Source organism: Engystomops pustulosus, chromosome 3, assembly GCF_040894005.1.
Source record: "Engystomops pustulosus chromosome 3, aEngPut4.maternal, whole genome shotgun sequence".
In the NCBI taxonomy this organism is placed as follows: domain Eukaryota; kingdom Metazoa; phylum Chordata; class Amphibia; order Anura; family Leptodactylidae; genus Engystomops; species Engystomops pustulosus.
Window position 1 is genome coordinate 110,824,603 of NC_092413.1, and position 24,033 is coordinate 110,848,635.

The 24,033-nt window shown below is 40.0% G+C and overlaps 1 protein-coding gene across 5 annotated transcripts in view; it reads right to left on the minus strand.

Moving 5' to 3' along the window:
- Positions 1-1,579: 1,579 nt before the first annotated feature.
- CEP57L1 (centrosomal protein 57 like 1) overlaps positions 1,580-24,033 on the minus strand; it is a 90,246-nt gene continuing 67,792 nt past the window's right edge. For 3 of the 5 annotated variants that reach the window (XM_072141830.1, XM_072141828.1, XM_072141832.1), the window contains exons 2-11: positions 14,385-14,565; positions 12,673-12,849; positions 11,338-11,459; positions 11,021-11,119; positions 6,921-6,998; positions 4,889-4,981; positions 4,459-4,542; positions 4,142-4,377; positions 3,790-3,934; positions 1,580-1,967 (exon numbers count right to left, since the gene is read on the minus strand). In XM_072141830.1, coding sequence (XP_071997931.1) covers positions 1,710-1,967; positions 3,790-3,934; positions 4,142-4,377; positions 4,459-4,542; positions 4,889-4,981; positions 6,921-6,998; positions 11,021-11,119; positions 11,338-11,459; positions 12,673-12,849; positions 14,385-14,565 — 1,473 coding nt within the window. In that variant the 3' untranslated portion in view covers positions 1,580-1,709. Of the gene's footprint in view, positions 1,968-3,789; positions 3,935-4,141; positions 4,378-4,458; positions 4,543-4,888; positions 4,982-6,920; positions 6,999-11,020; positions 11,120-11,337; positions 11,460-12,672; positions 12,850-14,384; positions 14,566-22,139; positions 22,367-24,033 lie in introns of those variants that run through there. The other 2 variants (XM_072141831.1, XM_072141829.1) reach the window with 2 other exon arrangements.

The following is a 24,033-nucleotide window of genomic DNA, read 5'->3' on the forward strand; positions in this document are numbered from 1 at the left end:
AAACTGAGATCATAAGAAGGCGGGGTACATTAGAAGCCGAGGCTCATTTTATGCTGATGCCCACACTGCCCGGAACCTGAAATGATTAGAAGCCGAGGCTACATGGTGAAGAGGAGCGCCAGAGGTAAATGTTGTCTATATTATTTTTATAGGGCTTCCTCTGTGGACATTTCATTGTTGGGGGGCACTGCTGGGGATATTTTATAAGGGGGGGGAGTACTGCTGGGGGCATTTCAGGGGGGGGCACTGCTGTGGACAATTCATGGGGGAAGCACTGCTGGGGGAATTTTATGGGTCCTCCGTTGTGGCATTTAATTAATGGGAGGAGCACTGCTTAGGACATTTTATGGGGGAGAGCACTGCTGGGAACATTTAATGGGGTGGGGAACACTGCTGGGCATTTCATTAGTGGGGGAGCATTGCTGGTAACATTGTATTGGAGAGCTCAGCTGGTGACATTTCATTTGGTAGGGGAATCTGCTGGGGACATTTCATTGGGTGGGGGCCACTGATTGGGACGTTGCATTGGGTGGGGGAGCACAGGAAAAAGGGCACTATATGGGGGGCTCAGGATAGGGGACAGTGTAGACCAAGGGCTCCAGGATATGGGTCGGGTTAGATATGAAGTATTTATGGGGCACACAAAATAATTTTTCCAATGACCATGGTAAGAGGGTTACTTGGCCCCAGTCCCTGGAAAAAAAATTTAAGTGTAGCCGGTCCCCAGATACAACAAGGTTGGGGAAAACTGCATTAGTTAACATTACCCTTTATCAAAATTTTGCAACATATAAAGCAAATATTTACATTATCTTGGAGGTGTGAGCAGCTCCTGTGTGCAGCCTCTTCAAATTCTTCAGAGGGCTAGAACTTCAGATTTGTGTCACCTAGAATCTCACTTCTTTTTCAAGTGCCAGGGAACCGCAGATACTAACTGTTAAAGTGCAGTCAGGAGGGATCTTTATATATAAAAATCGCACCCCAAATTTTCACTTTAAAAGGTGAATATCTCTGGTTCTCTAGCACCTAGAAACACAATTCTCCCTCCTACTGATGAAATGCCCCCTGCAGCCACCCCCCCACTGATGAAATGCCCCCTGCAGCAAGCCCCCCCACTGATGAAATGTCCCCTGCAGCCAGCCATCCCCCAATGAAATGTCCCATGCAACCAAAGCCCCCACTGATTAAATACCCCATGCAGCCAACCACCAATGATGTAATGCCCCTCTGCAGCCAGTCCTCCCACAATGAAATGCCTGATGTAACCAACCCCCCACTGATGAAATGCCCCACGCAGCAAGCCCCATCCTACTGATGAAATGCCTCGCCATTCAGCACTGGGGAGTGCTGAAAGGAGAGTATGCTAGTTTAATTTTTTTATACATCGCAGGGCTGAATGGGGCATTTAATCAGTAGTGGGTGGGTGGTGGGGTGGCTGCACAGTTTTTGTGCTGAAAAACTCTGCCGATACCGTAATATTATATATATAATATAAATTTCTTGACCCCAGAATTCTATTCTGCAAATCTTGTAAGTCATTAAATCAATTAAAAAACAAAAGAGTCTGGGACAAAAAGGATTTACACAAAATTACAAATCTTTATTTGAAATATCAAAATTACGTAGACACCCAAAAATCACCAGAATAAATACAGGCAAACTTTATGTAAACACACACATAAATAGAATGCTGTGATAATCTTAAGAAGTCATTTCTCCCACATGATGTCATCTTTCTTTAACGTCATTTGAATTTTTTGGACATTTTTTAATAGTTGGAGAGCAGCTATGCTGTTAGGGGTTGTGCTTTTTGATGGAGTTTCTTCCTTTTTCTTTGTAGTCGCTGGAATTTCCTTTCTTCTTGGGGTGGCCGGTAGATCTGCTTTGCAAGCCTCTCCAGCAACAGCTCGTCTAGCATTAGAAGACAGTTTCTTCATTGACCGAGCTGCTTTTTTAAGTCTTATAACCTGAAAGAACAAAAACACATTTGAAAGCCATATATCTTTGTACATAGATTATGGGAAATTGTCCAACTGCTGCAATTCAAAGTTAGCAACAGTTGGTCATGGAACTTTTTTATTTTTAGATATCACACAGTTGGGTCAGAGAAGCTTTTCAATACTTTTTTGTCAACCAAGAAAACCAAGGATTACTTAAAAATACAAGTATTTTTTAATTTATATTGATGACTGGACATTCAGTACTGATCTTTGTTACCAGGTTCCCCAACAGGAGCAGAAAACAGCACTGTGGAACTGGCTGTTCACATTAAGATTACTGCCAGAAGGGAATGTACTGTGGAAGTAGAAATAGAGATCTTTCTGAGGCTAAGTGTATGTGAAGTTGTGAACCTGCTGTGAGGTACTAGGGCACACAATAAAGCACTTTATGATGAAGACAGGTTTTTCCTCATCTCTTAGTGAACTGACCCTTTTTGTAATTGTTCTGGGAATTGGTGGTGGGCTATTTTTTGATCAACAGGAAAGAAGAAAAGGTACTGTTTCAAAAGGGAGTATGCTGCAGTTAATACTGTGTAAGGACCCTTTCACATGAACGTTTATGGCGGCCGTACGCTAGCCATACGCCGTACGCGTACCAAAAGCAGCTAGCATATGGCTGCCATAGAAGTGCATTGTAAGTTCATGGTAAGATGAGCGCACACACTGTGCCATTGCTGGAAAAAAGATAGAGCATGCTCGCTCTACCTTTTGCCATATGTAAGGCCCCCAGTGGGTGTATTCCAGACTGTGGCCCCCTGTGCTCTGCCCACAGTGGGTGTATTCCAGACTGTGGCCCCCTGTGCTCTGCCCACAGTGGGTGTATTCCAGACTGTGGCCCCCTGTGCTCTGCCCACAGTGGGTGTATTCCAGACTGTGGCCCCCTGTGCTCTGCCCACAGTGGGTGTATTCCAGACTGTGGCCCCCTGTGCTCTGCCCACAGTGGGTGTATTCCAGACTGTGGCCCCCTGTGCTCTGATCAAGCGTGTATTCCATGATGTGGCCCATGTGCTCTGCCCTCAAGATACAGGTCCTCCACTTTTGCATTTGGGGAGGAATTATTCCCAATTTGCTTGACATTCATTTAAAGACAAAATTCAAGCGCAACATTTGAATTTAGCCTTGTTGTGAATTTATGTAAAGTGTAGCTTTAGTGTTTCCGAATAAAGTGTGATGTGTATAAAATTGTTGTATGTAATCATTTACCCGTGCGTGAGGCATATAAGCATTTGTATTAAGGTGATTATTAAAATCACCAATATGATCACATCTATTCATTAATAGGTAGGTGGGACTGAATCAGGTTACGTTCTTCAGGTCTTCTTTTTTTTCTTTATTTAACATGTTCAACATATAGACCTGGAAAGCTCAATGACATATGCTGAACGTGTCAATAGTGTACATATACAAGCAGGTGAAGCCTTATTTTGGCCAATGTCTACTCAATATATATAGCGTTCAGCAGGAAACACTGCATGGAATAGTGTAGAAGACTGCACTTTCCCATCCTGCTGGGAAAAAAGTATAGGTTTAATAGAATGTAATGATATGGCCCATTCCCTGCATCTGCAGAACGTTACTGCTGTCGATGTTCACTCCTCCTGAAGGGTAACTTTTCGCAGTGGTGCCGAGTATATTGGCACATCAAAATGTACACAAAGGGGGGGCCCCACACAAAAGTTTGATATTGGGCCCAATCAATTCTAGTTAAGTCTCTGATTAGCTTTTTGGTTGCCAAGATCAACAAAGGCAATTCAACAGAAAAAAAAAAACTTGACCAGTTTATTCTTACATTTGCTTGATGTCTCTTCAGCTTAAGTATTTGGTCACTTTTAGTTTCCATTTGTTTGACAAGGAAATCCATTTCACGCTCTAAGTCTTCACGCAAATCATTGTCCTGCGTATCATTTATCTGTTTTAGCAGCTCCTGATGGTCACTTAAAAAGAAACACAGAAAAAAAGAAACAGGAGTCACTGCAACACAACAAATATAGCGCGATTTTGTTTTTATTTCAGAAGCAAAAGCACCAAAGGCTCCTGGATAAGATGAAATATCGATAGACAGAGTATATGTAGTAATTGCTAAAACAAGTATAGTACACTTATGGGTGTTTTATTACTAAGAAAGCTCAACAGTTACTCACAAGCTCATTTGTTCTAACTCGCCTTGAAGGTCTAGCAGTAAGTCAGTCAGGCTGTCCCCAGAAGATTGTGCAGTATAGGATACTGGGGTTCTGCTGGCTCCTACAATCCGAGGACATGGCTTGCGTCCTGCAGATCTTGAGCGTTGCTGGGTGACGGCTGGGCTCAGACTTCGATGCTTCATCATATGAAGAACACTCTGAACATTTGCACTAAGAGAATGGCTTGTACTGGTAGACTTTAAAAGCAAAAGAACTGGACTTAGTTTACCAGAAAGAAGGTGCTACTCCATTCTAGAACACAAAAATAATAAACTCACCTTTCCAGCTACAAATGGTAGATCTCCAGCTTTCACAGAAATATTTTGCTCAGAAGTACCACTTTTACTTGTAGCAGCTTTCTTCTATACAAAATAAGTTTTTTTAATGTCACAGTGGATTTATTCTAGAACCACAAAGAATTGTCAGCCACCTTTCATAAAGTAAATACATATCAGCCATATTACCCATCTGACTCTACTAAGTGTAATGAAAATTTTAGCCAAACTAGTTGTAAACATTCAGGAAATATTATAGAGCAATGGCACAATTTCAAGAAAAGATGCTCTATAATTCTTATTTTATGGGGCATAGAAGTATTTTGTAACACAGTCATTCTCATGTTAACTAAACACTATAGGGATAAACTGGTTGGCAATGTTGCATTGGAAATATAGCAATACATAAAATATAGGCAGTATAGAAAATCACCTGCAATGGCTTCTTGTTCTGTACTTTCTTCTGGGAAGTATTTTCACCAGATGCTGATAACAGGATTGTGTTCCTTTCTGGGACAGTTTCCAGCTATGAAAGAGGTAATATTTGGTACATTAAGAAAATCTTTTTCTTTAACATTTTTATTTTCCCTACAGCAAAGCTTCAGACAGGCACTCAGCCATTTGACTCAGCCTCTGTTAGAAGAAGACTCTGGCCTCATTGTTCCATAGCACCCTATAATTTCTATGACATCAGTGTGACGGGTGTTCAGGGAACTAACCTAGTCATGTCAATAGTTGAATCCAACATTTTCTATTATTATGCCCTTTTCCCTGTGATACTAATTTATTGTAAAACACTTATTACGCGAATACATACAGAGATCCAAAATACAGAGGAAAAAACTAATTGATGGAATTATTTTCTAAAACATTACTCTTCATGTAATACTAGTGAAATTTCTACATCCAGTGGGTCTTCTACAAAATAAACCATTGAAACCGTATTTACCTATTAGATGATTGTTCACTTGTATAAAACTGGATAAAAATATATATACACAAATTGTATGAATACACAGGCTCAAAAACCACATAGAATGCTGTTCAAATTGTACATTTTCCTAAAAAATGTTTGCAATCAAGTAACAAAAACTGTAATCCACTGGAACTCTGGCACAACTTAGTCCTGTTTTTGTACTTATCTTGGGTTTTGGGCTTGTTTAATTTTTATTTTCCCTACAGCAAAGCTTCAGACAGGCACTCAGCCATTTGACTCAGCCTCTGTTAGAAGAAGACTCTGGCCTCATTGTTCCATAGCACCCTATAATTTCTATGACATCAGTGTGACGGGTGTTCAGGGAACTAACCTAGTCATGTCAATAGTTGAATCCAACATTTTCTATCATTATGTCCTTTTCCCTGTGATACTAATTTATTGTAAAACACTTATTATGCAAATACATACAGAGATCCAAAATGCAGAGGAAAAAACTAATTGATGGAATTATTTTCTAAAACTTTACTCTTCATGTAATACTAGTGAAATTTCTACATCCAGTCGGTCTTCTACAAAAGAAACCATTGAAACTATTAGATGATTGTTCACTTGTATAAAACTGGATAAAAATATATATATACACACAATTGTATAAATACACAGGCTCAAAAACCACATAGAATGCTGTTCAAATTGTACATTTTCCTAAAAAATGTTTGCAATTAAGTAACAAAAACTGTAATCCACTGGAACTCTGGCACAACTTAGTCCTGTTTTTGTACTTATCTTGGGTTTTGGGCTTGTTTAATTTATTTTAGAATGTAATATGTTTGGCATTTGAGTTTGAATATTTTTGCAACTTTGGGGGAAAAAAAAAAGAAAAAAAGATGCACAAAAGTCGAAGAGTCTTGAGCTATCCATACCATTGTATTGCCTTCATCTGCTCAGCACTGAAGTTTATGGGGAAAATGCATTTGAAGTGTCTGAGATCAGATCTGCTCTAGTTGTCGATGGCAACAGCAACCAATCAGAGGTCATCTTTCATTTTCCCACAGCGGTTTATAAAATTGAAACAGAGTTCTGATTGGTTTCTATGAGTAACTAGAACAGTGCTGCTCTCAGACACTTCTCATTAATCTCCTCTAGGCGCACATAATATTGCAACTTAGCAAAAATTTGCAACTTTCATACATCCAAGGCACCAAAATAAAGGAAAAAAACATACCAAAAGAATTGAAAGGAGGCTTGTTGTGTCACCATTTGCCATGCTTCTTCATATTATAAATACTGCTTTCATAGAGCCATAACAAAGGCCATTCATCGAAAGTTATAATGAACTAAGGGAGGTCTGGCCTAAATGTGCAGGCTCTGCAGCTAGGATCCTTTTCATACATTTGCCATTTTGCTTGCACTGTTGCAGTATACTCCATGTTCAATATGTGACAAAAGACACTTTTAGCTCCATAAAATATACTGTTCGAATGAAGAGAACTTATAGAAGCTCATTTCTTGACAGTGGGAAACTAACCTGGAATACTTTGTCCTGTATTAATTTCCGATGTTGTTCCTCTGCATGTAATTTTTCCTCCAGCTCATGAATTTTGCTCTGAGGGGAAAAAATAATTTTGGCCATCAGACAAGAAGCTATTATTTTACATATTAGATTATTAACACTAATGAGGCTATAGGAGAAGAAAAAGACATATTGGCTCAGATTTATAAAAAGTAATGCAAACTGCCTGACTAACAAACATCCAGGGTGTGCCAGATGAGTCAAAACAGCACAATGGGACTTATTTACTAAGGGTCAGGCAGCCACATTTCCAACATTTTCAGAGATCGTGCCACTGGGACAGGCATTTAGAAGAAATATTACCAAGCTAAAGGAGGCAAAGAGGAAGACACAAATTACCAAATAGTTGTTTTTTTCCCTGATTTTAAGCCACGACTTAAAGAGAACCCGTCAGGCTAAATAACCCCCCTAAGCTAAATATATTTTCATAAACTGCTATTAGAGAGCATTGCCTCTATCCCTTCATTGTCCCTCTATATGCCTGTAAACTTAAGCAATGAGGTCCTAAAGCTGTATGCAAATGACCTGTGAAATGTCCAATGAGTCATTAGCTGTCCGGCTTATTCATGAGTGGGAGGCACAGGCACGCCCCCAGTGCATGACTGACAGCCTGTATAATGATGTGAGGCTGTATAATGATGTGCTTCCCCTGCAGCCTGTGTGTGTATAGGAGAGATACAACAGCTCCAGGCAGCCATGTTATAGCAGAACATGTCAGGTACTTGTGTAGCTGATATCTGTGTATCACACATGTGTATTAGGAGGATGCAGCATGTCAGCAGGTAAAGCACAGACACTAGCAATGCTTTACTATACATTACACACAGACATGAGCAGGGGGAGGAGAGGGGAAGGGTAATAGGGGCGACATCACTGCCTCTGACCATGTGACCTGCCTCATTTACATAATAAAGAAATTAGGATTTTACAATGATTAATGTATGAATTGACTAGATAAAGGCTGGGATGGGATCCTGGTGAGCTGCTCCAACAGGTAGAGGTGACAGAAATAGTGACAGAGACCTGATGACAGGTGTCCTTTAAGCCCCACTATATATTAAGAAATTATACAAAGCATAGTACACAACATGTCATATAAAATAGATGATGATTGGAGAGTGGTGCAAATGAAAATGTGTTAGGAAAATGTTGTACTCTGTGGCAAGGAAATGCACACACATTGGGGCAGATTTACTTACCCGGTCCTGTTGCGATCCAGCGGCGCGCTCTGTGTGGAGGATTCGGGTCTTCCGGCGATTCACTAAAGTAGTTCCCCCGATGTCCACTAGGTGTCACTGCTGCGCTGTAGTTCGTCGGAATGCACTGAAGGCCCGGTGCAGGTATGCCCGTGTGAAGCGACAAATTGTATTTATTTTTTTAAAATGCGGTGGTTTTTCCGAATCAGTCGGGTTTTCATGCGGCCACATCCCCCGATTTCCGTTGCGTGCACGCCGGCGCCGATGCGCAATCCGATTGCGTGCCCCAAAACCCTGGGGCAACTCAGGGAAAATCAGCGCAAAACAAATTCTGGTAAAACCGCAAGAAAAAACTGATTTGGGCCCTTAGTAAATGACCACCATTATACCTCAATTCTAAATATCAGATAGTCCCTTTAACCCTTTCACTTCCAAGGACGTATCTCATATGTCCTCACAGGGTGGCATATGTATAGCCAAGGATATATGTGAAACATCCTCAAAAACCTGTAAAAAAAAAAAAAAAAAAAAAAAAAGTACTCAAAAAGCGGTCCTCTTCCATACATCGCGGCTGTGGCACTGGCTCGGTGTCCACGCGGGGTCCATCGCCGGCATCGTGACGTCAGCCGCACTATGTGCGCCAGCACACACTATGATGTCAGCTAGCGGCTGACGTCATGGTGCCTACGATGGACCCGCGGGGCATTATATTGGGGGGCAGGGGCTGGCAGGCTATAAACTGGTGGGGGGGCTGTGACCAATGCATTTCCCACCCTCGGCTTATACTCGAGTCAATAGTTTTTTTTCCAGTTTTTTTTGTGTTACAATTGGTCAGCTGATACTCGAGTATATACAGTAAATTTAACACCAAAAAACTGGGAAAAACTACTGACTCGCGTATAAGCCTAGGGTGGGAATTGCATTGGTCCAAGCCTCCACCTAGTATATAGCCAGTCTGTGCATGCCCCCCAGTATATAGCCAGAAGCCCCTTGTCCCCAGTATATAGCCTGCCAGCCCCAATATATAATCTGCAGCCCCTTCCAGAGGAATGCCCAGCCTATAAGGAAACAAAAAAAAAAAAAAGTGTACTCCCTTTCCGATGCCTCCACCTCCACCCCCCCCCCCACCTGCAGATCTTCTTCTAGCCATCGATGTTCCGGCTCCCTGTCTCCACGCTTTGCCGTCGCTCTATTCGTGACGTTAGACGCAAGTCACTCCCTGGCATCATAGTGTGTGCCATGGCTCCAGTGACAGCACCACGTAGAGACAGGGAGCCAGAGCTGGAACATGGACGGCCAGAAGAGGACCTGTATTATTCTGTAAGGGCTAAACGCCCAGCTATTCTTCGTCTGGAATACATATGGTTGCTAGCAGTATTGTTAGCCTATGCTAGGCTATAATTGTAATTTTTAGGTCTCTAACAATTGGATTTTAAAAATGTTGGATTGTCATCAGAACCAGGATTAACAATGAAGCTTAAATTGCAGCCACCTGTGATAACTGTTATAACAGTTTATTGTAGCCTAAGACTAAAGTACAGTAAATTACCAATTACCAGAGGTCCATTTGTAACTAGGTGTCGTATGCAAGTCGGGTGTTCTTAAGTAGGGGACCGCCTGTAAATGGTGTTTGTTTTAACATTTTTTGTGAGAGTAAATTCTTGTTGATGTTATGTATTGGGGTGTATTATAAATCTGCTCACTTTGTGTTATTATTTTTAAATGCCTAATTGTGCAGAAACCCTAGCTTTTATTTGAGATTTACCGTATTTTTCGGACTATAAGGCGCACTAAAAATCCTTTGATTTTCTCAGAAATCAAAGGTGCGCCTTATAGTCCAGTGCGCCTTATATATAAACCATACTTACATACAACAGCTGCCTTGAACTGTGCACAGGTCTGCAACCTGCTGGTCATTCACCCTTATAATCAGGTGCGCCTTATATGTGAACCTAGACGTTTTAGCAGGCATTTATTGATGGTGCGCCTTATACTCCGGTGCGCCTTATAGTTCGAAAAATACTGTATATAAAAAATAATGCATTTTCAATGCATTTTTTAGAATAATTTGAGTTTTTCACGAGGGTAGTACAGGCTGTCACCGGTTAATCAAGGCAAATGCAGCCACATTGTCGCCTGCTCTCGAAAAATATATAGGTTATTGGGGTACCTTTGCCTTTTAATCTGTTATTTTACTATATTTTGCTGGTTGTGACAGTCTTAAAAGTTCACCTATTACATTTACAAATTGTGAAAGTAAATATTTTCTGTTTGTAGAACATTTTTTGCCAAAGTTAAATTTGATGTATTTTTTATAAAAAAAATGTTAAATCAACAGGTGATATAAAAAAAGTTTAAAGATTCACCAACCAGCACTAGTCACTGTGATAAATCTCTAGAGCATTTCAAGACTGCCTTGACCAAGTTTACACTTAAAGGAAACCTACCACTTGTAGTGGCAGGTTTCCGATGGCAATACCGAGCACCAGCTCAGGGTGAGCTGGTGCCGGAGCTTATTTTAGTTAGTGTTTTAAACCGCGGTATCGCGGTTTAAAACACTTTTTAAACTTTATAGCCTGCGCAGGCAGGTACGCGCTCAGCGCTTACTGTGCGCGCGGCTACATAGGAAGTGAATGAGAGCCGCGCGCATGGTAAGCGCCGAGCGCGTACCTCCATGCGCCGGCTATAAAGTTTAAAAAGTGTTTTAAACCGCGATACCGCGGTTTAAAACACTAACTAAAATAAGCTCCGGCACCAGCTCACCCTGAGCTGGTGCTCGGTATTGCCATCGGAAACCTGCCACTTCAAGTGGTAGGTTTCCTTTAAACTATTAGATAGTAATGGTAAAACCTGTCTTACCTCGGCAATCTGCTGAGTGGCTGTAAGTCGGAGACATTCTTTCTCTAACAACTCAAGCTTTTCCAGCTTGTCCTGTATGTTATCTTGCTTTAGAAAAGTCTATGGATACATTGAGGAAGACCACTTAAGTTTAATTGTTCTCACCTCTGCAGAGCAAATATATGTCTAGGTTAGTAAATATCAGCAATGATAATTTAACTGCACGAATGACAAGTTACTGTAATATTAGAGACTCCTGGAAGCCATGTAGCCAATGAGATAGAAAACACACTAACAATAGCCCATGATGTAAAATGTACACAGCACAAAAAAGGTACCTGTTGATCCATAATGGTGTTCTTATCCACTTCTGCATGCAAAACCATTTTCCTCATATAGTTCAGCTGCTTCTCAAGTAGCAAGCAGCGTTCTTCAGCTGCATTTAGCTGGGTAATAACATCTAATATATTGAAGAGAAACATGCACATATGATTCAATGTAATACATACACTGGGGTAGACTTATCAATCTGTTTATGACAGAATTCTGAATTTTATAGAATTGTGAACATTTTTCATTGCAGTATAATGTACTTGAAAAGCATTTATTTGTAAGTAGACTATTATTTGCAAGAATTTTGTTCTACTAGACAACCTCTGTGACTTTCTGGTTCTAAAAGGTGGATTTCTTGTTTCTGTTCTTCACTTAAAGGACACCTGTTATCAGCTCTATGTCACTAGTCCTGTCACCACTACCTGTTGGAGCAGCTCACAAGGATTCCATCCCAGCCTTTATCTAGTGAATTCATACACTAATCATTGTAAAATAATATGTTTCTTTATTATGTAAATGAGGCTGGTCACATGGTCAGAGGCAGTGATGTCACCCCTGTTATCCCTCCCCTCTCTTCCCCCTGCTCATGTCTGTGTAATGTATAGTAAAGTATTGCCGGTGTCTGTGCTTTATCTTCTGACATGCTGCATACTCCTAATACACAGAGACACAGACATCAGCTACACAAGTATCTGACATGGTCTGCTATAGCATGGCTGCCTGGAGCTGTTGAATCTCTCCTATACACACACAGGCTGCAGGGGGCACCAGCACCAGGAAGCACATGGAGGAGCCATTACACCATTATACAGGCTGACAGTCAATCACTGGGGGTGTGGCTGTGCCTCCCACTCATGAATAGGCTGGACAGCTTGAATATGATAATGACTCATTGGACATCTCACAGGTCATTTGCATACAACTTTAGGACCTCATTGCTTAAGTTTGCAGGCATGTAGAGGGACAATGAAGGGATAGAGGCAATGCTTTCTAATAGCAGTGTATGAAAATATATTTAGTTTGGTGGGTTAATTTGCCCGATGGGTTCTCTTTAAGTAAACACATAGCATCTGCAATCTTGCATGGGAAGCTTGGGATAACATTCTACGATTCACTTTAGCCTTGTTGTTCTATATTAAAAACAACTAAAGCAAAGTATGGCATATAAAAACAAAGGGGGAGATTTATCATGACGTTTCTGAGGGAAAACTGTTCCAGAAATCTGAGCTCTGATTGGTTGCCATGGGCAACTAGAACAGTTCTGCTCCAAGAGTTTTAATAAATCTCCCCCAAATACTTTATTCCCAAGAAATATGACAACACCCAAACACAGTGCTCACCATTTTTCTGTCTGTCAGCTTCATGCTGAGCAGAGTCACTCTTCCCTTTGATAAACCAAACCTTCTTATGTTCCGCTGTCTCCACGGGCAGCCTTGTTAAGTGGCTCTGGGCTTTAGATTTCTCAATTTCTAGCCGGGAAATCTTTTCTTGCAGAGTCTTCAGTGCAGACACAAGGGCTGTTTTGTTGAAATGTCAAAGTTAAACTTTTCATTATAAAATCCATGTAAAGATCCATTTTTAAGGAACCTAGTTTTAAATCATTATCACTATGCAGCACAGCATGCTACAGGGAATGCCCCCTAGGGACTCATCCACAAACCACTCTGGCAGCGAAGTGGCAGGTGCATAGCTTGTTTTCAATAATGTGGGCAGAAGATTCATTGTAAATATGGTCTCATTTCTGGGGTTTTTAGGTCTCTTACCAGGTGAGACAAGCACCAAGGCAACAATTATTCCTCTTCATCACAAAAGGGAAATTATATTTACACAGAATGGGGCAGATTTACTTACCCGGCCCATTCGCGATCCAGCGGCACGTTCTCTGAACAGGATTCGAGTCCGGACGGGATTTATGGAGGTAGTTCCTCCGCCGTCCACCAGGTGGCGCTGCTGCGCTGAAAATCACCGAGCTGGACCAGGTGAAGGTAAGCGCTTCCCAAGCGACACATTTTCGGTTATTAAATGCGGCGGTTTTTCCGAATACGTCGGGTTTTCGTTCAGCCACACACCCCGATTTCCGTCGCGTGCATGCCAGCGCCGATGCGCCACAATCAGATCGCGTGGGCCAAAATCCCAGGGCAATTCAGGTACAATCGTCGCAAATCGGAAATATTCGGGTAACACGTCGGGAAAACGCGAATCGGGCCCTTAGTAAATGACCCCCAATATGTTCAGCATATTCATACATTTTTTGTGGGAACCTGAAAAAAATTGCACTAGAATTGTGGAGGGTTTCTTGGGCAGTCTTTTACTTTGTTCAGACTTATTGGGGGTGTTGTGCGAATCCTTGGATGGTAGCCAATCCATGACTGACTAGAGGTCAAGCAGTCAACTTTCCTGTAGTGCACTTAGGTAAATAGCATTTAAGAAGTGCAACATTTCAAATGTCAAAACAAATTGTCCCACATTTGCTCTACACCTGCCGTAACAAACCCGCTCAATGTCATGCAACATTTTGTCATCATTATGTAAAGTTTCCAAAGCTTTTATTGTTGTCAGTGCTGTGTGACATTCTTAAAAGAGATGTGAAACATTGTGATGAATTTTGCACAGATTTAATGGCAATTCCAAAATGTAATGGAATGGCCAATATAAAGTGGATGAAATAAGTATTGTACAAGTAAAAATATTTATAAAAAAGGTGCTTTTAACACAAAATTCTCACCAGAAGTCGGTGAAAACCCATCAAATCCACACTGGCAATGAGATGAGACTATAGAATTTCCTAAATTATGACATTCAAAACAAGTATTGAACCCATGTAGTTACAGGGTGTTGGGCGTGCTTCCAAGTGAAAAATGGATATATGAAAGGAGAGTTGAACTTTTCAGTATTTATGAGCTAAAACGGTTTTATAACATTTTTCGACGCCGTATCGGTGTCTTCATCAGGTTTACGTATTGCAGAGTTGAAGGAGGAAGAGTGCCCATCTACTTGGGTAGAGGATCGTAGCTAAAAACATATAGAAATAAAAACTTAAATTTCATTTTACCTGTGCCATTAGGAGCTTCAAGAATGTCATATGACTGAGGACTGTGATGTTTTAAAGAAGATGATATCAGATGTCTTGAAGATGCAGACTTGGACTCGATAAGATCCGCAATTGGAATAGAATCAGGAGGGTAAGAAAAGCTAGCCATATAACTGTCCTTCAGCATGGAGTCCATTTTAAGCTACAAGAAATAATGCAATATACATTAAAAACAGCTTATATTGGTAAAAAAATGCATTTAATGCGCTTGATTCCCAAGCCTGGAAAGTGAAAAGAGTTAAATATATATTCCAATATTACACAGAATATTGGAAGCCATGGATACATGCCTCTGTATAATGGTCTTTGGAAGCTTTAAAAATAGGAAAGCCTCTTCTGATGTCTAGCCATTGACACATTAAAAGGGAATCAACCAGCTTTCAAAGCGCCCAAATAAAAAAAAAGTATTATGTAGGGCACCTTTAACGATCTCCAGATTATCTCCACAGCTTTACTAAAAATCTATATTTTTGGAGAAAATTTAGTTTGTATGAACTTCCAGGGGCTGCAGGCAAATACGTTTCTTCTTTCTACGTAAGCTTTGTGGGGAGATTTAGGAGCTTGTGCAGAGTTCCTCAAACAGCATTCACAAAGGTTTAATGAATTAAAATAAGGGTAAAGTAACATTACACAGCATGGGAAATTTTCACTACCCTGTTTCCCCTAAAATAGGACATCCCCCGAAAATAAGACCTTGTAGAATTTTGTTCAAGCTTCGTAATATAAGGCCTCCCCCAGAGGTCGCACTAACATTTTTCCAGAAGGGTAATAATACTCCTCTCACAATTTTTGAGGACTATTTTTAACCCAGGAGGAGTGCGAAATTTTCACTAATAAATGTATAACCCCCCAGGCGTATATATATATTATATATTAGTGTTAAGAGACTTCTATTAATACAAGACAAAAGTTACAGCTCCTGTTTTCTGTGCCTAAAAGGGTTTTCCCACAAATTCAAGTTAGGCCCTGTCCATGGGATAGGGTCTAATTTGAATTCTCGGGAAAACCCCTTTAGGACGCATTCAATTGTTTTTTTATGTGTTTTTGACACATCCATAGGCTCCACATGTTGAAGTAACATTGCTTTTTAGCAAATGCAATGGAAATGCAATGTTACTTCAACATGTGATCAAGGTTGAAGCCTTTGGAATGTGTCAAAAACGCAATGCATTGTGTGAATGCGCCCTCAAATAGCAAGTATGTATTAAACAAGTGGCGCACAACCTTTTTATGGTGTGTTCACACATGGCCTTTTCAAACACATCAGAGCAGCTAAGAAGAGATTTGCCTAATTACATTGCGTCAACATTGTGTTAACAAAACACATGCAGATGCAATTTTATAGCATGCGTTTTGTAAACGAAATGTTGACAGCAATGTAATTAGGCAAATCTCTTCTCACCTGTTGTGATGCGTTTGAAAACGCATGTAATAGCCTCACCCTTAGGCTACGTTTGCACTTACATATGGGGGACGTATGTACAACCACAAGCTTGCGGCTGTACATATCTCCCCAATAGATGGCAATAGCCGCACGGAGTGATACCATTCCGTACACAGGAAAATGACATGTCTTTCCCTGTGTTACGGCCAGTACCCAATGCATTTCAATGGAGAGGGGAGGGGTCTCCCCCTCCTTTTCTCCATGGCGCCGAACACATGCCTGCCTGGCATACGTATGTGTGAATGCAGCCTTTTTGTCTACAGAGCGGACTATGGCTGACGGCGCCCCCCAGACCAGACCAGCTTATGCTGCTAAATTTTTATTAAATTTATTTTCTGCGGTTTGAGACAATAACTTTTTTTTTTTTGTCTTTTTACAGGGCCACATTTAGGGAGGAACACATAATATATGTCTTCCTTGCTTTACTCAAATATAGATCACAGATAACAGAATTACACGATCGGGTTGTCACATAGACAGCACAAACCTGTTAATGGCTGTGCGCACAATTGCACACAGTTTGGAAGGGGCAGATCAGCAGTACAGCCCCAGCAACAGATATCCCTCTCCAACCCCTCGCTCGGCTCCTCCCCCACCCCTTGCTTGGCTCCTCCCCCATCCCTCGCTTATGTTTCGGCGCTCCATGGGAGAGACTGCGATCCTGCAGAGAATATTTTGCAGGATCGCAGCCGGCGATCTCAATTTTCGAAATTCAAAATGTTCTACTTTTTCCACACATGAGTCATAACAGCAAAAAACGTAATAACTAACATTCACCGAATGTCTACTTTATGCCTCCGTGGCATATTGAGGGACCTGCTCAGGTTTGAAGTCACTTTGAGAGGCCTAAATAAAAGTAAAACCCCATAAATGACCCCATTATAAAACTACACCCCTCATCGTACGTAAAACAACTTTTATGAAGTTTGTTAACCCTTTAATTGTTTTACAGGGGTTAAAACAAAATTGGATGCAATTTTTTTTTAGGAAAATGAATGTGTTTTTCATAAAATGTACAAATTCTCAGTGTATAAAATTCCAAAACGTTCCAAAAAATTTGATATCCAGTCTCTCCAGTGTATTCCCATGTGGTGGTAACCTGCTGTATGGGCACACGCCAGGGCATCGAAGGAAAGCTGCGCCATTTAGAGCAGATCATTCATTGTTACTTTATAATGGCTATACAATCTTAATTTTTTTGGCAATTTGGACATACTAGGGCTTATTTTTTGCAACATGAGATGCACTTTACAAATACTTCATTTTAGTGGGTCATTAGCTTATTGATGAGATTTTATTAACTCTTTAAATGTATGGAGGAAAAGAAAATTGTCAAATTTGGGTTTCTTTTTTTGTATATTTTGGGGGTCGTACACTAAAAATACTATAATATTTTTATTCTATAGATCACTACGATTACGGTGATATCTCATCTATATAGTTTTTTACATATTTTACAGGAAAAAACCTCAAAGAAAATCTCATTTGTTTTTGCATCGCCATCTTTTCGGAGATACAACTTTAATATTTTTTTGGTTGATAGAGCTAGTTTAACCCCTAGGGGACACAGCCTATTTTGGCCTTAAGGACGCGGCCCCATTCTTCAAATCTGACCTGTGTCACTATAAGTGGTTATAGTTTTGGAACGCTATGAGATATCCAGGGGATTTTGAGATTGTTTTCTCGTGACACATTGTACTTCAAATTAGTTTAAAAATTTGGATGATATCTTTTGTGTTTAGTTATGAAAAAAAACTAAATTTGGCAAAAATTTGGAAAAATTCTTTATTTTCAACGTTTTAAATTCTCTACTTTTGATGCAGATAGTCATAGCTCCCAAATAAATTCATAACTTACATTTCCCAAATGTCTGCTTTATGTTGGCATGGTTTTTTAAGATTCCACATATTTTACTAGAATGTTATGAGGCTCAGAATTTAGGTATCATTTTTCAAATTTTTTGTAAAATCACCAAAACCTGTATTTAGATGGACCTGCTCAACTTCTAATTGACACTGAGAGGCCTAAATAATAGTGGGACTCGTAAAATACCCCATTGTGGAAACTACACACCTCAACTTATGAAAAACCACTTTTAAGAAGTTTGTTAACGCTTTACGTGTTTTATAGGGGTTAAAACAAAATGGAGGTGCAGTCTGCAAATTGTAATATTTTTTCACAATACACTCATTTTGGGTGGAAAATTAAACATTTACAATAGATTAAATGAATAAAGGCTCCACAAAGTTTGTTACCCAATTTCTCCCGAGTACACGGATACTCTATATGTGGTGGTAACCTGCTGTATGGGCGCACGGCCGGGCATAGAAGGGAAGGAGGCGCCATCCAGATCAGATTTGCTATGTCACATTGTACAGGCTATAATTTTTTTCTTTTTTTAATGTGGACCTATAGGGGCTTATTTCTTTTGCCACATGAGATGCACTTTTCTGGTACGTAATTTGGGGGAATCTATAGGCTAATTGGTGAGATTTTATTAACTCTTTGTTGGTGGAGGAAATGAAAATCATCACTTTTCAGGAAGATTTTTATGGGGTTTTTTTTTGGCTGTTTACCATACCATAAAAATAGTATATTATTTTTATTCTATGGGTCGCCACGATTACAAAAAGACCCCATTTATATAGATTTTTTATTTTTTTCCCATTTTTAGTGCATAAAAAGTAATTTGGCAAAAATGTTGTTACTTTTAGCATCACCGTCTTTCATATGCATAACTTTTTTATTTTTCTCTCACAAATCTGTTTAAGGGCTTATTTTTTGCGAGAAGGATTGTTCTTTTTAGTGGTCTTATTTTAGAGTGCATAACATTTTTTAAATCCCTTTTTAGAGCATTTTTATAGGGCATTAATTGAAAATGATCTTTTTTCTGGAGCTTTTTTTTGTTTTGTTTTTTACGGGGTTAACTTTGCGGATCTAATAACGATTCTGTTTTATTATGCAGATTGTTACGGACGCAGGGATACCAAATATGTGGGGGTTTTGTGTATTTTATTCAATTGTACTGAATAAAAACCAATTTGGAGAAAATCTTGTTCATTTTAGCATCATCATCTTTTCATATGCATAACTTTTTTATTTTTCGGCTGACAAATCTAGTTAGGGGCTTATTTTTTGCGAGAAGAGTTGTTCTTTTTAGTGGGTTTATTTTGGAGTGCATAACATTTTTTAAATTACTTTTTAGAGCATTTTTTATAGGGTATTAATTAAAAATGATCTTTTTTCGGAACGTTTTTGCGTTTTTTTTTTCTACGGCGTGTACCGTGCGGGTCCAGTAACGATTCTGTTTTATTATACAGATTGTTACGGACGCGGCAATACCAAATATGCGGGGTTTTTTGTGTTTTTGTGTTTTTTATACTTTATTAAGTGTTTTTATGGGAAAGTGACATTTTAGGGGCTTATATTTTTATGTATTTATTTTTTATTTATTATAATGTGTAGTGTTAAGTGTTTTTGCATATTTTTACTTATACATACTTGAACTTGAACCAGTGATGCTCTGATCACTGGTTTAAGTTCAATACACTGCTCTACAATACTATTTTATTGTAGAGCAGTGTAAACTGTCTGAGCAAGCTTGCGCATGCTCAGACAGTTTACAGTCAGACCCGGAAGGGGTCTGACTGCCATGGAGACCGGGCAGCTCCGGGGCACATGCCAGTCCTCGGAGCTGCCCAGAAGTGGATCGGATCCCCCGGTAAGCGGCACGGGGGATCCGATCCACAGCGCAAACACCCTTACACGCCGCGGTCATGTTTGACCGCGGCGTGTAAGGGGTTAACACCCGCGATCGGAGCCGGCTCCGATCGCGGGTGTTAGCGCAGGCTGTCAGCTGTACTAGACAGCTGACAGCCGCTGCTTCTGGTACCGGCTCCGTTCGTGAGCCGGTGCCAGAAGCAGGACGTTATAGAACGTCCCCGTGCGCTAAGCATCTAGCCCCGGGGACGTACTATAACGTCCTGGTGCGCCTAGGGGTTAAGGCTTATTTTTTTATGTGTTGAGTTGTCCTTTTCAGTGGTACCATTTTGGTGCACATAACTTTTTTTAATGAAAATTTACATTTTCGGCGAGTTTTTCAGGTTTTGTTTTTACGGCCTTCACCGTATGGGTCCAATAATGTTTCTGACTTATTGTACAGATTGTTACGGACGCAGCGATACCAAATATGTGGGCGGTTTTGGTGATTTTCAGTTTTTTTTTTTACTTTATTAGATGTGTATAGGGAATGTTTGTGTTTAGGGGACTTTAACTTTAATTAATTCTTTTTATTAAAAAGTGTGTTTATTTAGTGTTTTTAACTTTTTTTCTTTACTTTTACAGGTTAGCTTGAACAAGCACTGGCAATCTGAAAGTAGTACACTAATACAACCAATGGGCAGCACAGATAGTGGTCATATATGCACAGGATAAAACTAAATAGAGATTAGAATGAATATATCATATTAAGACACCCTGTAAGAAATACAACTTATATAACATCATGGTGTTGATAGTAACAACACCAGGAAACGTATTCCCTTACCCATAGAGAGGAGACACACACTGACCCCAACGCATGTTTCAGCTGTCAAGCCTTCATCTGGGGGTGATGTAAGGCCGACCCCGTAGTGATAAAATACCCATCAGGTGGTGTCCAAAGTTCGTAATGCAAAAAAAGCATGCAACTGATTTGTGGCGCATGTGCAACAGTACCGCATCCAGCTCAGAGAAACGGAAGTGTCGCAAGCGACCGACATCTCGCGAGCATGGAGATTCTCCATGGTTACGAGATGCCAAACAATTGGCAGCACCTCCGGTCTGTTTGCCGTTCCGCCTGTGCATGCGCACTCAGCACGCATAATCTCCTATAAAGAACACCACTTGATATAGGCAAGGATAAAAACAGAAATGCAAAGCCTGATGTTTAAGATGATTACTGATATTACCTTATAATAGTGAATGGACATTCTAAATTAACATACACTTCATTTACCCTACACAAGACACCTATTCACAGACAAAAATATCTAACTGAACCACATATATAAAAGAATGAAATGTTATACATAAAAAATATATAAACACCTGGTGATTATATATATTGTAATGTGAATAAAGCGGAAATGAGAAAAATGTATCCACTGAATTATAAAGTGCGGTGGAAACACAATTGGTGCAGTGATGAAGTGTTGAAAATAAAAGGTGTGTGTGAAAAATGTGAAAAAATTAAAATGGAGCCACATTTAACATGCAAAGTCTGACAGAAATGTATGCACGCCGCATGTTAAAGGTGCACCAAAAAAAAAAAAAAGTAGGGGCAGTGCAGGGAGCACCAGATTCATTAAGAACGAGTGCCACAATTCACGCACGTTTTCTGAGAATGCTTTTGGCGTGAAGAACTTGCATTGCACTCTGACCCATTGTAATTAATAGGCTTTTTGAGACTTGGATTCTCGGCATGCTCTACTTTTGCAAGTCACGCGTGTCAAAAACGCACCATACAAGTCTATGGAGATGCATCAAAAATGCATTGTAGTCTGAGACACATTCAAGTTCAATGAGTTTTTCATGCATCAATTGCCATAGAAAAGATGGAGCTCCGTTATCTGCGCGTGAAAAATGCATTGAAATTGCGCGTGAAAAAATGAGACACTGAACAAACTCTGACTGAAAACTGATTGACATTTTGCACCAGAGTGCAGTTTTTCACTGACCAAACCCTGATCACAAGCTGATCAAACTGACGTGATCTGCAACGCAAGTGTGGAAGGGGCCTGACGTGTCTGTACACTAAACAGGCAAACCGCACAAAGTGCACAGTTTTTAGTAAATGTGCCCCAATAGCTTGAAAATACCATAAATATACATCTTCCCCATTTTCATTCTTCATGCTATGACTCATTTACATCTTTCACTTTATAACTTGATGAAGGATGACTTCACATTTCCAGGCAAAATGAACCATTTTAAACATCTCACTGATTCTATTTTTGAGATGTTCACAGTATTTGCATTCGTCTTTATCATGAAATTCAACAGCCACGCCATCTGCCTAAATGATCTAAATTTTGCAGAAATTAGCATATTCTACCCAAAATATAGATAGTGAATTAAACTAGCTAAGGACAGATGGCACAAGGATATCCTTCAAAACAACGTTACGTCATATGTTGCCTATGTCACAGCGAATATATGAATGTATTTGCATTTTAAAAAGAGAACTTTTTGTTTTTTTGTAGATACTTTAAAGGAAAAAAATGGAATCTTGCCTTTGAAAGATATGTCCTGTAACATGCAATCCAGTTTTTCAAATTGATTAAGGTCATCTATAGAGCTCCATTGAGGTGTTCCAGTCATACTTCCAGGGTAGTAGAATAAACTCCCAGCATCCTCCTGCTCACCACATCATTTGGCAGGCCCCACCCACATTCACCGCCAGGACTCTGCAACATCACAGGTTCTGCCTTCAGCTGCTGATGCCTACCAGCTTTACATCTCCTTACAATGTTGTACAAGTAAGGAGCAGTGACTCTGCAGAAAAAAAGAAGGAGACACAGGCGGCGCCCCTAGTGCAATAGGTAATTTAAGAGTGTGATGAGATAACTAAGATATCTGCTCACCTGAAGACACCTTGTGTCTTATGCGTTTAGAGCAGATATTTGTTGTACCGTCTTAATCTTCGATGCTTGTTGGTAGGGTGTGCTGCGTCTTCCAGGAGTCCGGTACAGGATTGTGCCGGATAGGGAGTCACATAGGTATGGAGTTTAGAAAAACCCGGGTTTGTATAAGACGCGCTGTCCAAATAGGTCCGACACAGGTTGTAGTGTTCAAGGTTTCGTTTATTTGTATAATAAAGGGACTACGCGTTTCGGGGGAGGTCTACCCCCTTCATCAGGTCCGTGGTAGATACTAAATAAAAATTGTACATTAAAACAATGTTTATGTGTAAGATCATATAAAAATGCTTACTCATGCCGAAATTAAGATAATATATATAAACAAAAAATACAATGAATTTCGTAAAAAGTACATAAAATAGTAGTTGAAGTAAATAGATTCATAAATTGATAAATTAATAAATTACAAAATGTATACATTAAAAATTATATATAAAAAAAATTAAATAGGTTGTGATCCGCAGTGTAGGTGGTGAAGTTGGACTTGTATGAGGGGGATTGTCCTTTCTTTATGGAAGATATCAAGCAGTCTTTTTGTGTAAGTCGGTTGACTTTTTGATAAGCGTTTTTTAGTAACTGTGGTGGATAGCCCTTTTCGGTGAATCAATCTCTGAGGATTTTAGATTGTGCCTGAAAGGTTTTGTGATCAGTACAGTTGCGGCGAATTCTTTTGTATTGGCCTTATGGTACATTCTGTAGCCATTTTTTGTAGTGCGAGCTAGAAAAATCTAAAAAACTGTTTACGTCTACACTCTTAAAGAAAGTTTTGCTGGCAGGTGAGAGTTTTGTTCATCAGCTTGGATTAGGAGGTCCAAAAATTCAATTTGAGTACGAGATGTGTTGGCTGTTATTTCGATTCCCCAGGAGTTCTGGTTGATCTCTGTGACAAAGCTTATGGCTTGGGCCTCTGTGCCCTTCCAGATGATAAAAAGATCGTCTATGTATCTTTTAAAGAACTGGATCTGGTGACTGTAGTTGGTGTTGCCTGTAATGTAAGTTTGTTCGAAGTGGCCCATGAATATATTTGCATAACTGGGTGCAAATCTTGTCCCCATTGCTGTCCCCTTGATCTGTGAATAAATATTCTTTTGGAATATGAAGGTGTTCTGTTCCAAAATGAATTTGATGCTGTCCAAGATTAAATCAATCTGTGCTGGGGGTAATGTTGGATCTGTAAGGAGAGTCTGTTTTATTGCTTCGATGCCCAAGTTGTGTGAGATGTTTGTGTATAGCGAAGAGACATCCATCGTAATGAGGATGATGTCTGGTTGCCACTGTATATCAAGTTCAATGATAAGTTGTGCCGAGTCTCTGAGGTAAGTAGGGAGGGTCTGGACGAATTTTTGTAATAGAATGTCTATGTATTCAGAGAGATTTGATGTGACTGAGTTGATTCTTGATATTATTGGGCGGCCGGGTGGTTTAATCGGATTTTTGTGGATTTTAGGTAAATAGTAAAAGAGGGCTGTACGTGGGTTTCTTGTTT